The sequence below is a fragment of the Kogia breviceps genome, chromosome 13 (assembly GCF_026419965.1).
Source record: "Kogia breviceps isolate mKogBre1 chromosome 13, mKogBre1 haplotype 1, whole genome shotgun sequence".
NCBI lineage: Eukaryota > Metazoa > Chordata > Mammalia > Artiodactyla > Physeteridae > Kogia > Kogia breviceps.
In genome coordinates this window covers 63,175,556-63,188,208 of record NC_081322.1, presented here as the reverse complement: position 1 = coordinate 63,188,208, position 12,653 = coordinate 63,175,556, and the positions used below count along the sequence as shown (strand labels likewise).

General features: G+C 46.9%; 1 protein-coding gene across 5 annotated transcripts in view; it reads left to right on the top strand.

Moving 5' to 3' along the window:
• The window catches only part of SGK1 (serum/glucocorticoid regulated kinase 1), a 116,543-nt gene that overhangs the window by 101,805 nt on the left and 2,085 nt on the right, over positions 1-12,653 (top strand). The window contains exons 1-9 of one of the 5 annotated variants that reach the window (XM_067010847.1): positions 5,828-6,023; positions 8,883-8,958; positions 9,713-9,788; positions 10,197-10,301; positions 10,402-10,485; positions 10,586-10,717; positions 11,206-11,318; positions 11,668-11,791; positions 12,244-12,339. In XM_067010847.1, the coding sequence (XP_066866948.1) occupies positions 5,990-6,023; positions 8,883-8,958; positions 9,713-9,788; positions 10,197-10,301; positions 10,402-10,485; positions 10,586-10,717; positions 11,206-11,318; positions 11,668-11,791; positions 12,244-12,339 (840 nt within the window). In that variant the 5' untranslated portion in view covers positions 5,828-5,989. Of the gene's footprint in view, positions 1-5,827; positions 6,024-6,911; positions 7,823-8,478; positions 8,754-8,882; positions 8,959-9,712; positions 9,789-10,196; positions 10,302-10,401; positions 10,486-10,585; positions 10,718-11,205; positions 11,319-11,667; positions 11,792-12,243; positions 12,340-12,653 lie in introns of those variants that run through there. The other 4 variants (XM_059082981.2, XM_067010846.1, XM_059082983.2 and 1 more) reach the window with 4 other exon arrangements.

The following is a 12,653-nucleotide window of genomic DNA, read 5'->3' as shown; positions in this document are numbered from 1 at the left end:
AGTTACTATGACATTTATCTTATTTCGTTGCTGCAATTTGTAGGCAGGCTTTACAGGAAACAGTCCATAAGGGTGGCCTGAGCTTCTGTTGCTTCTTGATAAATTAATTATAGGGTTAGAAATGGAGTCGACTGGGGAGAGATTTATTTACACTGAGTAAATGAAAGCTTTCGGGTTTCACTTTAGTTTGGCAAAAGATGTCCGCCGGAAATCCAGGCTCCTTATTTACTATCGGCACTTTGTAAATAAAGTCGGGGTGAAAGAGAGCCCTTTATATTGTTTTCATGTCTGTTACAACTTTAATATGTGTGTCCCAAGAAGAACTCGGCCTGCAAAGAAATTCCAAGCCCTGTGCTGCCTGAACTCTGAGCTGGGCTGCGAGGCACATAGGGAAAGTAGGTGTGTATGAGGGTTCATCCTGGGCAGAGAAAAGGGAGTAAAGCCCAAGGCCCTCTGACCTGATCCCTGCGACAACACCTGACATTTTATCATTACAAATTCATTTTTTTAATCAACCAAGGCCTTTAAAAATGCAAATGCCTAGCAATAAATGCCCAATAATAAAGCTATGTCAATAATATATAAGGCTTTCATTAAGGACTGATAAAGTTAACCCCTGTGACACCACCCTGTTCCCTCATCATCAGCCAATCAGAGAATTGTGCAAGATCTCCTACCCTGTGACACACACCCCGCACCTGGCTTTTAAAAATGCTTTGCTGGGTTCCCTGGTGGCGCAGTGGTTGAGAGTCCGCCTGCCGATGCAGGGGACACGAGTTCGTGCCCCGCTGCAGGAGGATCCCACATGCCACGGAGCGGTTGGGACCGTGAGCCATGGCCGCTGCGCCTGCGCGTCCGGAGGCTGTGCTCCGCAACGGGAGAGGCCACAGCAGGGAGAGGCCACAGCAGTGAGAGGCCTGCGTACAGAAAAAAAAAAAAAAATGCTTTGCCGAAACCCTTCGAGGAGTTCGAGGCTTTTCAGGGCACGAGCCACCTTGTCTCCTTGCATGACCTTGCAATAAACCTTTCTCTTCTCAAAAAAAAAAAAAAAAAAAAAAAAAGTAATAATAATAATAAAATATAAAGCTTTCAGTAAGACCATAGTCCTCTTGAATTTAGAAAGTCACATATAATACTGAATTTTGATTTCAAAAATTGTCCAATTTATTCCTGAATTATTTTTCATAATCATACAGAAAATACCTTGGATGTCATTTTCCAGGTCAATCCTGAGAGCCAAATATAAAGCTGTCATATATGTGCTATTCCTTACCCTTCATACTGTATTCTAATCGACAGTCATTTTTTATTTTTATTTCTTGTTCATTGGATTATGCTACATCAGACATTGACAGCGTTATAAAGATGGGGATAAGGTGAGTTTTCAACCCAACATAGACCCGTTGGTTTGTTCTAGATTCCCATTCCTCCCATGTCAAGAGCTGCCACTGGCCTCCCTTCTTTAATTTATTCCCTGATTAAAATTAAAAATTTACTACAAAACTGTGTCCGCATCCTACCACCAACTTCCCTGTGGCCTGACTTTCCCGAAGGGATGGGCATAGAACATGGTGTTATCACCTCTGACAGATTGCTGATCCCTATGCTGGGTTATAACTATGCTTGTCTAAACTTTTATCCATCTTCCAACTACATAAATTTCCCCATTCCACCTTCCAACATTTCCTTATGTGTTTGTGTGTGTAAATTGGTTCATTTTCAATGAGGTAGGGGTAGTGTAAAAATAAAAATTGCAAATATCCTTTGAAGGAATGATAGCTGAGTGATCAATCACATTTGGTTTGAATTAACTTTTCAAAACACATTGGAATGTTTTCCTTCTTAAAAGGGATTTTCCTTGGTGGTTTTTAAATCTCTTCACAATAGGGCTCAGTCTACCTTTGTAGGTAATTCCCCACCTGCCTCTCACTAGGTGAGATCATGTTTACCACTGTATCTCCTGCATCTAGCGCAATGTCTGATGCATAGTTCTAAAAGAATCTGTGGATGAATGAATGAATGAGTTCCACCGTGCCTAGAGCTGTATCAGACACAGAGGTGCCTATGCAGGCTAATAATCAGCAGTACTTCAAACGGGTATGTTTTCTAAGACATTATTAATTCCATATTTATTGGGGTGGGGGGCAGTGAGAGGAAGAGAGGAGAGGCAGATTTGTGCCAGCTAAGATTTTTTTTTTTTTTTTTTTTTTTGCGTTACGCGGGCCTCTCACTGCTGTGGCCTCTCGCGTTGCGGAGCACAGGCTCCAGACGCGCAGGCTCAGTGGCCACGGTTCACGGGCCCAGCCGCTCCACGGCATGTGGGATCTTCCCGGACCGGGGCATGAACCCGTGTCTCCTGCATCGGCAGGTGGACTTTCAACCACTGTGCCACCAGGGAAGCCCTAAGATTTTTTTTTTTTTTTTTTAATTTATTTGTCTGTGTCGGGTCTTAGTTGTGGTATGTGGGATCTTTAGTTGCGGCATGCTAACTTCTTAGTTGAGGCATGTGGGATCTAGTTCCCTGACCAGGGATCAAACCCAGGACCCCTGCATTGGGAGCACAGAGTCTTAGCCACCGGATCACCAGGGAAGTCCCTAAGATCTTTTTTATTTCACTTGAAAGTGCTGTTATCCACTTCAGCAGTAGCAGCAAGAGAGCCATGTACATTTGCTTATGTGTAAGGTCTGAGTAAGGACCATATTTCCAAATTATTCCAGAGACACTACATAGCACCTTAAAATTTGTTGCTCATACTATTTGCTCTGCCTAGAATGACTTTCCCTCTTTTGTACCTAGCTGGCCTTTCCAGGATCAGGCCAAATATCTCTTGTTTGTGGAGACTTTCCTCAACAATTCCAAGTCTGGGGACTTCCCTGGTGGCGCAGTGGATAAGACTCCATGCTCCCAATGCAGGGGGCCCAGGTTCAATCCCTGGTCATGGAACTAGATCCCACACACATGCCACAACTAAGGAGCCCGCTGGTTGCAACTAAGACCCAGGGCAACCAAATGAAAAAATAAATATTAAAAAAAAAAAAATTCCAAGTCTGCTGCCTCTCCCCAGTAGAAAATTGCCCTCTCTGTTGTTCTATGGCAGATTGCTCAGACCTTTGTTTTAACACTCATCGTTTTGTATCATAATTTACGTGTGTGTCTCCCTACTTAGAATGTGCGCTTCTGTGAAGTCAGATAACCGGATTACTCATACTTGTGTCCTTTGATCTTAATATTTGTACTTCCTTGATAGATGCTTGTTAAATACTTGCACAAATGAATAAATGGAAGGGAGGGGAGGGAGTGGGGCAGGAAGGAAGGAGGGAAGGAATGAAGGATGTATCAGTTCAACATCTCCTGTGATGATTAGCGGACAGCAGGGCTTTGAAGCAGTTAGCATTAGTGGGAAGGAGGATGGGAGGCAATATTTCAGAGTCTGGGGTACCAGAGAGTATGCCACTGCCATGGGTGGGAGGTGCGAGAGGCATAGGAGTCAACTTCAGTGACAAAGAAAGGTTACTTGAAGGAGATAAATCTGGTCCTAAAAGTAAGTTTTGTTACCTCACAATTTTGCCCATCATCTGTCCAACTCAGAAGAAAAATAACAATAATTGCTTAATCCTTAATAATGAAAACATGCTGTTAGAGAAAACAACATAAGGTCTGCCGAGTAGACAGCTACATGTAGATTATTTAGCAAAACCCTATTCCAAGATTCTCATAGTGTATAGTCTTGCTTATTCAACACCACTGCCTTGGGAAAAAAACAAGCCCTGGGTAAATAAAGCATGTAGTTTTGTGGGTTTTAATAACTCAACACTACTATTCTAGATAATGTGTTTTCTTAGTTATCTGCTGCATCACATTCCTAACTCTTTTATGCATGTCAATTTTGACAATTATGAATAGGGAAGGTAATAGTCACTATAGAACCTGTGTTCTATAAATAGACATTTAACCACCATTGCCAATTACTGATCTATAACAGCTATCCTGAATTGGCTCATTTATCATCATCATTTTCTATTTGATGAATAGTGTAAAAAAAAAAAAAACATGCACTTGGTGAGAACCTTCAACAAAAGCTGATCCATTTTGTTGCTCTCTAGAGTAATAATTATGTTTTCTGGCATTTCTACGTACTTTCTTTGGAGATGCTCCAGGGAAAAGATTTCCTATGCATTAACCAATAAAACAATAAGTATGGCAACCTAAATGGTGCAGCACAGGATTGCTATAGAATTTATGACAGTTTGAGCAATACAAAATAATCATATTGCCCTGTTATCAATGGAAGACATTTTATCTAAGGAATGAAGACTGACACAGCTGACACATTAAAGAAATAGCCCAAGAGGGGAACTTAATTATTTTGCATGTTTGTCAATTGCAGATGTATCAAAATGGGGGAAAAAACTACCATAATGTATTTTTTAAATCCCTAAGATTTATATGCATTCATATTTAGGCTTCTGAAAAGAAGATAAATCATTTTAGAAATCGATGTTCATATTCTGAAACTTGCTTGTCAAACCCTGATCTCATTTTATATTGACAGGAAAACATTTTAACAGTAAAAATAAAAAGTTAAGTCCTTATATTTTTCAAAATATTTCCTCTAATATGTTGAGAAGTACCAGGAAAGAATCATATCTTAGTAAAGCTTTCACGTTGTAGTATTTACAGTTCATCATTAAAGGAAAAATTTTACTTAATCACTAAGTAGAAAAGCTAAAATAATTTTTGTATTAAAATACACATATCTTGGAAACTGTTTTGTTTCAGTCCAAACATTACATCTTGGTGAATAATTCCCATTTGAGAGTTTGATTGCGTTTTCCCAGTAAGAGGAATAAATGAGACGATTGGCTTGGGGGAGTGGGGAACTAATTAGCGTATCTCATATCAAGCCGTCTATCTATTTTCTTTGCCCGCACAAGGTATTGTATAGGCATTATCTGGAACTGATTAAACCCCAGGAGAGAAGTGGGGGAAATCATACATTCGGGAGTAGTTCTCCCGGAGAACGCGAGCGCCCTCTAGCTCGTATTTACAAGCAGATACTGGTGACGTAACTCGGGCCACTTCGCCACCAGGGTGTAGGAGGGAAGGGGCCGGATTTCTCCCGGTAGGAGCACTCTCTGAACCAAAGAAAGAGGCTGGCGACAGGAAGGAAGAACAGACCAAGTGTTTGAATAGCAGCCACAGGACAACCTAAAGCCTGTGAAGAGTTAGGCGCGCGTCACACACAGTTCCCCCGCGTACCTCCCCCCACCCCATACACCCGCCGCCGTGTGTCACCTTCCTGTTCGGAAGTCTTAGTAGGTTGCTGGGACAGAACAGGGGGCTCCTGCTGCACCCATCAGGTATCCGGTTGGAAGAAAAGCCAGTCTCAACAACTTGATTCTCTCCGTTAAATGATAAGTTTAGCAGACCATCCGTCTCCAACGGCTGCACATGAGTGTAGGGGGAGGATGGAGCACAGCAGACGATACTTTTCTGTTCCAACCACAAATCATATGGTAGTGCCTCTTCTCTGTTCCACTTAGAGCCCTCTAACTTAAATTCCACGTTCCTCCTGGAATGCGAGCAGAGCCTCTTTGAGAAAATGAACTCTGTGCATGTGTTTTGAATTTTTTCTGGACTGATTTGTGAAGATAATCAGTCAAGTTACATTTCTTGTGTGTCTTGCTGGGGGTGTAATAAACCCAGGGCACTGATGACTGTAATTTTCTGGATGATGTTGCAACGAAGGGAATAAATGGCCCAGTGTTGAACTTTGCAGCTTGCTCCCTTCCTGTATGTAAATTGCCTTTATATAAAGTGGGGTTCATAACAGAGCTGGGACAGCCGCCTCTGACTCCAGCTCCCTTGTCATCTCAGCTTCCAGTCCTATCAGGCACATAGCAGGGAGGCTACTCCAGCCATAACTAAGCTCTACCTCCAGCCTCCAGAAAGGAATCCCCCAACCTTCATATCCTAGGAAACCTGAAGATGAAAGAGGAGGCTATAAAATCCCCTTTGAAAGGTTTGTCTGCTTTTATTAAGATAATTTGGATGAAATGGGTGAAACAAAGATGCTTCAGAAGATTTGGGGTTACTTGGCATGGGGAGGGCACAGGAGGTGAGTCTCTGGAGGTTTCTTAATCTAATGTTTAAAACACAAACAGGCAGAAAGCTTGGTGCAGTTTGGTGTTTCTGGTCATTCTTCAAAAAGTTTGCTCTCTCAAAAGGGGAAGGAACCGGGTGGAAGCAGGGCTGGCCTAGGCTAGTTGAAGTGGAGCGTGGGATATGGGGGTACTGGCAATAACAAAGTCATGTTATACGAAGAATCCATGAAAGAGGAAGCAGAAATGGGCCAGTTACTGTGATCTGGAGTTTCCTAAACCTTGCTTTGGGCTGGAGTGTCAGTTTCAGGGAATAGTAAGTGCTTTTTAAAGAGTGGGTGCTGAGCAAAATTTCCCAGCCAGTCTCCAGCAGAGAGGATGTGTGTTCTCTTCTGCCAGTTTGAGGCTGCTGTAAAGCAGTGGAGGCTACAGATCACGTTAGGACAAATAAGGTGGTTGGTTTGCAGGACAAATAAGGTGGTTGGTTTGCAAAACAAATTCCTGCCCAGCACCAAAGAAAAACCGCTTCACGTGTATTCTTGGTTTGACAGTTAGTAGTTCGGAATGTGTCAGATCCAGTAGGCAACCTTAAATGGCAGGGCCTTGGGCAGCAAGGGGTCATGGCAGGGCAGGCACCGCAGACGTCCCTGACAAGCGCCAGGTACCCGGCCCTGCAAATTTAGGAACTTGCAGCCCTCTCCCCGCTCCTGGCCCAGTCGTTGTGCTCGTGGCTTCCCCGCCGGCGCTGGCGCGAGTCCTGCCACCGGCGGTCAGACTGCAGCTCCCAGGCATCTCCCAGCGGCGGGGTTACTGGAAGGCACCGCACCGCTGCTCTGCAGAGCTTCCCTCCCTCCCTCCCTTACTTTCAGGAGCGGAGAAGGCTCCCGGCTAATCTTTCAGGAGTTAACGAGTCACAAGTTATCTGGGACTTGAGGGAAAGAGCGAGGTGGTAAACCTGTAAGGAGACTGCGGGGTCAGCCCTGAATTAAACCGGAGGAGGGGTAGGGAAGACGAGCACAAACTAAGAGATTTGAAGACAATGGGATGCGACCTTGCGGAGTTTTCAGGTCGGGGTGAGGGAGAGGGAACCTCGGGAGTCGACGATGCCTGGGAGGCCGACTCCGCACCGCCCCAGGATCACGCCAGGTCTGTCCCCTAACTTGCCACCTCCTCACGTGTTTTTGGCATGGCGGGGATTAAAAAGGCAAGGGGGGAAATTACATGCGGAAAGGACAGAATGTTCCCAAAGATTAGGGGAAAAAAAGTGAAATGCAGATTTTTTTTTTCTTCCTTTAGTGCAGAGACGAATTTTATTTCCGCCCCCTCCCCTCCACATTCCTGACCTCTCTCCCTCCCCCTTCCCTCTTTCTTTCCTTCCTTCCTCCTCTTCCAAGTGCTGGGATTTTTCAGCCTTGCTTGGCTTGGGCCAAAGGCACAAAAAAGGCGTTTTCGGAAGCGGCTCGGCCGTGCACAAGGGCCATTTGTTTGTTTTGGGACTCGGGGCAGGAAATCTTGCCCGGCCTGAGTCACGGCGGCTCCTTCAAGGAAACGTCAGTGTTCTCTGGTCGCCTTCGCCCGCTGCGCGCCCGGCCGCCGCTGCCCATGGGGGAGATGCAGGGCGCGCTGGCCAGGGCCCGGCTCGAGTCCCTGCTCCGGCCGCGGCACAAAAAGAGGGCCGAGGCGCAGAAACGGAGCGAGTCCTTCTTGCTGACCGGACTGGGTAAGCGCCGCTGCCGGCACGCGGGGGGCTTGTCTCACCCACTCCTCCACTAGTTGCTCGGATTGGGCGAGAGGGGCTGGGTATTTGGGGGTAGCACCAAGGACGGAGAGACGGGGAAGGGGTAGGAGGGCGGCGGGAACCCGGGGACGCGCCGGGCGCTCTGGCCCCACGCTGGGGCCGGAGATAAGGGCGTGCGGGGCCACCCTCCCCCGGCGCTGCCGCCCTGCGCCCGACAGATAACCTCAGCGGGCGGTGCGCGGCCGGCGGCGAGGGCTGCGGAGGCTGCCTTGCGGATTAGGGGAGAGGGTCAGGGTCGGCGCCGGGGCCGGGAGTGCATCCGAGCGGAGAGCTGGAGAAGCCAGAGTGGGCACAGAGCCACCCCGATCGCCTCGCACCGGGCAGAAAGCGCTCTGATTTCCTGATGTGCCGCGACTCTGATTTCCTCGCAGGGCGGAATAAATGAGAAAGGTGGAAAATTACCCCGGCCGCTCCCTCCCTCCCCACCCCCTCCGCCGGCGGTTTCCCCCTCTCCGGCCCGGGAGCCGAGCGAGGCCGACAACTGCCCTGCGCCGGGCCCTGCCCGGGCGGTCCCCGCGCCCCCCGCCCCCGCTCCGGGCTGGCCCCTCTCGCCGGGGGCGGAACCGCCCGCCGCCGGCCGCTTTGCCGCCGGACAAGTCGCGCGGCAGCCGGAGGCGGGGTCGCGACGGGGCCGAGCAGCGCCGCCCCCTCCGTGTCTTGTGGGTCCCGCCCTCGCGGCGGCACAAGGCTTATAAAGCCGGCGGCGCGACCGGAGCGCAGTGTTGGCTGAGCCGGTCTCCCGGGTCTGACGACTCCTCGTACTCCTTCTTTGTGGTGATGACGGTGAAAACCGACGCTGCTAGGGACACCCTCACCTACTCCAGAATGAGGGGCATGGTAGCAATTCTCATCGGTGAGTGTAGGAATACGACTGGACTTCCAGGTTACGCCAAGTGGAAAGTTTTGAAGGTCCCGGATCAGACTGGTGTGTGTGGCGTCGGATGTTACAAAGCCGTCTAAACGTTTCTCCTCTAATTCGCAGCTTTCATGAAACAGAGAAGGATGGGCCTGAACGACTTTATTCAGAAGATTGCCAATAACTCCTATGCATGCAAACAGTAAGTTTGGTGGGGCGACGTGGGGAAATAAAATTAAGTAGGGAAGTTTCCATTTACCAGCGATAAAGACATCCTCATCAATATATTGATCAGGAAGCCGACGACTTACCGAGGGTGGGGATCCCTTTTCTCTTTAAGTTCTAATTATTTCAGACATTTAAAGCATTACAATTAATTTGCTGATTTGGCTTGTTCTGGAAATGCAAGATAAAAATTTTCTTTTTTATAAATTTATTTATCTTTGGCTGCGTTGGGTCTTCGTTGCTGTGCCCAGGCCTAGTTGTGGTGCGCGGGGACTAGTCTTAGTTGTGGTGCGTGGGCTTCTCATTGCGGCGGCTTCTCTTGTTGCGGAGCACGGGCTGTAGGCGCGCGGGCTTCAGGAGTTGTGGCACGCGGGCTCAGTAGTTGTGGTGCAGTGCTTAGTTGCTCCGCGGTATGTGGGATCTTCCGGACCAGGGCTTTGAACCCGTGTCCACTGCATTGGCAGGCGGATTCTTAACCACTGCGCCACCAGGGAAGTCCCGATAAAATTTTCATGTTTGCCTAATTCACCCCCTCTCTCCTTGAAGAACAACCCTCTGTATTTAACTGGGTTTATCAGTTTGGCTGTTATTTTCTCTCACTGAGTAATTGATTTGGGTGTTTTTAAACACTGAATCCCCCGGAAAGGTTGAGCCAGAAATTCACTATTGGTGTTGGTCTGCCCTCACGTGGCGAGTGAGGGTGTTCAACGTTGTTTCTTTCTTCTCTGCAGCCCTGAAGTTCAGTCCATTTTGAAAATCTCCCAACCTCAGGAGCCTGAGCTCATGAATGCCAACCCTTCTCCTCCAGTAAGTGTTCTCTCTTCGTGATGCATCAGTGGAGGAATCTTATAAATGAGTCAGTTAGTTTGCCTATGTTGATGAATTAGCATTTTAGTTAGTGTCAAGGCAGGAATGCCTCGTTGGTTCACGGCAAACAAGTGACATAAGCACTTAAGTATGAGTCAGTGAAGTATTTTAACAGACATATTTCATAAAAGTTATCTGCTTAAGAACAACACGATTATATGCAGTTTCCATACTCTCATTCGAAATACTCGCATGTATGGATGAAAAGTAGTTTGGAATGTGTTTATAGATGTCTGGGGACCTGCCCCTGTCATTTGCAGATGTACCTCCTTTTGCATTGCCTATACTTTATTAATCGCTATTTTCCTCTGAAGCAAGGATATTAAAAGAAAACCTTTTCTTTTCCAGCCAAGTCCTTCTCAGCAAATTAACCTGGGCCCATCATCCAATCCTCATGCTAAACCATCTGACTTTCACTTCTTGAAAGTGATCGGGAAGGGCAGTTTTGGAAAGGTAATGTCACATCTGAAGCTCTCATATTTATAGTCTTTCATACGCTCTTTTACATCTCCCTGGACGTGAACAGGAAAATGATACTTAATTTAAATTTCAGGTTCTCCTGGCAAGACACAAAGCCGAAGAAGCATTCTATGCAGTCAAAGTTTTACAGAAGAAAGCGATCCTGAAAAAGAAGGAGGTATGAGATGGGCTTGGAGATAGACATTCAGTAGACATTACCTTGCGATCTTGGTGCCACGTTGAAATTTGCCACAAAATCCTCATTGTCCTTTTTCTAGGAAAAGCATATTATGTCGGAGCGGAATGTTCTCCTGAAGAACGTGAAACACCCTTTCCTGGTGGGCCTTCACTTCTCTTTCCAGACGGCTGACAAACTGTACTTTGTCCTAGACTACATTAACGGTGGAGAGGTGAGCAGAGGGGATGGTATGGGAGCCGACCCCTGGCTGTCCCGTGCATAGCCTGCTTTGTTTTAATTTGAGAGGAAAGTGGGGGTTTTTTTGTTTTTTGGGTTTTTTTTAACGCGGGCCTCTCTCTGCTGTGGCCTCTCCAGCTGCGGAGCACAGGCTCAGCGGCCATGGCTCACGGGCCTAGCCGCCCTGCGGCATGTGGGATCTTCCCGGACCGGGGCACGAACCCGTGTCCCCTGCATCAGCAGGCAGACTCTCAACCACTGCGCCACCAGGGAAGCCCGAGAGGAAAGTTTTTAAAAGATAATTAGTGGGGGAAAAGTTACCAGATTTAGTATTTCCTTTAACCTGCCAGCTTTCAGATAGTTTATAAGCTATTTAGGGCCACTTCCTGCAATTGTCCTCTTTAGCTATATATGTCAAGACAGAGTCAATGCATTGTCCTGGGTTTTTGGCAACCCAGGCTAACTCTGTTCTATCTCCTACAGTTGTTCTACCATCTCCAGAGGGAGCGATGCTTCCTGGAACCACGGGCTCGGTTCTATGCTGCTGAAATAGCCAGTGCCTTGGGTTACCTGCACTCTCTGAACATCGTTTATAGGTGAGCTGAAGAGCTCTTAAGGCTCCCTTCCTTGTGTAAAGGAGACATAGCCCGGCCTTTGACAGGGCCTTAAAATAATCTGTTTAGGCACCACTTGGTCACCTAAAACCAGGTCCCCAGCATGTGACCCATCTTCTGACTCCCTGCCACGAGGGAACTAGCCAATGAGGATTGTGCCTCATCCAGAATAGATGAACAGAACAAGGACCCCCTTTTAGATTCACTAACACAACTACAGTGAATGTAAAGTGCTCCTAATAATCCTAGTAGAGTGATCTTTACAAGAGGATTGCTAATGCGGTGAAATTAACCTACACGACTACTTTTCTATTCTTTTTTTTTTAAACAGAGACTTAAAGCCAGAGAATATTTTGCTGGATTCACAGGGACACATTGTCCTTACTGACTTTGGACTCTGCAAGGAGAACATTGAACACAATAGCACGACGTCCACCTTCTGCGGCACACCCGAGGTAGGCGAACTCTTGATTTGGTGCCTGGTCCACGCCGTCCTTGAGGAAGGGATCACTGCAGTGACACTTTTAACTACTGAGAGAGTAAGCTGTTTTTGGAGACGTTTTAGTCCAGTTCAGTGCAAGTAAAATACACTGGCTGTTGGAGGCATGAGAAATTTCAAGGCCTCACGTTGCCTTTAATTAAAGTGAGCTGTTTGTAAGATCCACACTATAAAAGGTTTCTAACCCCCTAAGTAAGAAATCCGAGGAGGGCCCAATAGCTTTCAAAATATCAGGACATGTAAGTGGCCGGTCAGCCTCAAGGCCGGCAGTTTTATCAGCAAGTAGTTTAAAGAAATACAGCCTCCAAGTGGACCCAGGGTCTCTCAACCCTTTCGAAGTGCGTGCCTGGTCTTGGGATTGCCTAGTTTCAGGGGCTCTAAACTCTCTTTTCCTGGTCTGTCTTTCAGTATCTTGCACCTGAGGTGCTTCATAAGCAGCCTTATGATAGGACCGTGGACTGGTGGTGTCTGGGGGCCGTCTTATATGAGATGCTGTATGGCCTGGTGAGTAGCCCATTGCAAATCGCGGAATATTGCCCTGGGTTGATACATTTCTCCCTAGAATGTAGTCTTAAAATCCAGACTTATCTGGGCACACAAGCCCCATTGCAGACCTGATCATCACATCTTGCCCTCTATCAGGAAGCTTATCAAATGCTGATGGGAGAGGCATATTGGTTAAGCTATAGGTATTTTAGGGTAAACCGTTACCTAGTGGATTTTTTCTTTTGTAAGTTCACATTTTACTAAGTGTGACCACACTTAACCTATGTGAGAGTGAAAAACGTGGCTTATTAACATCTACCCCTGATAAGGGT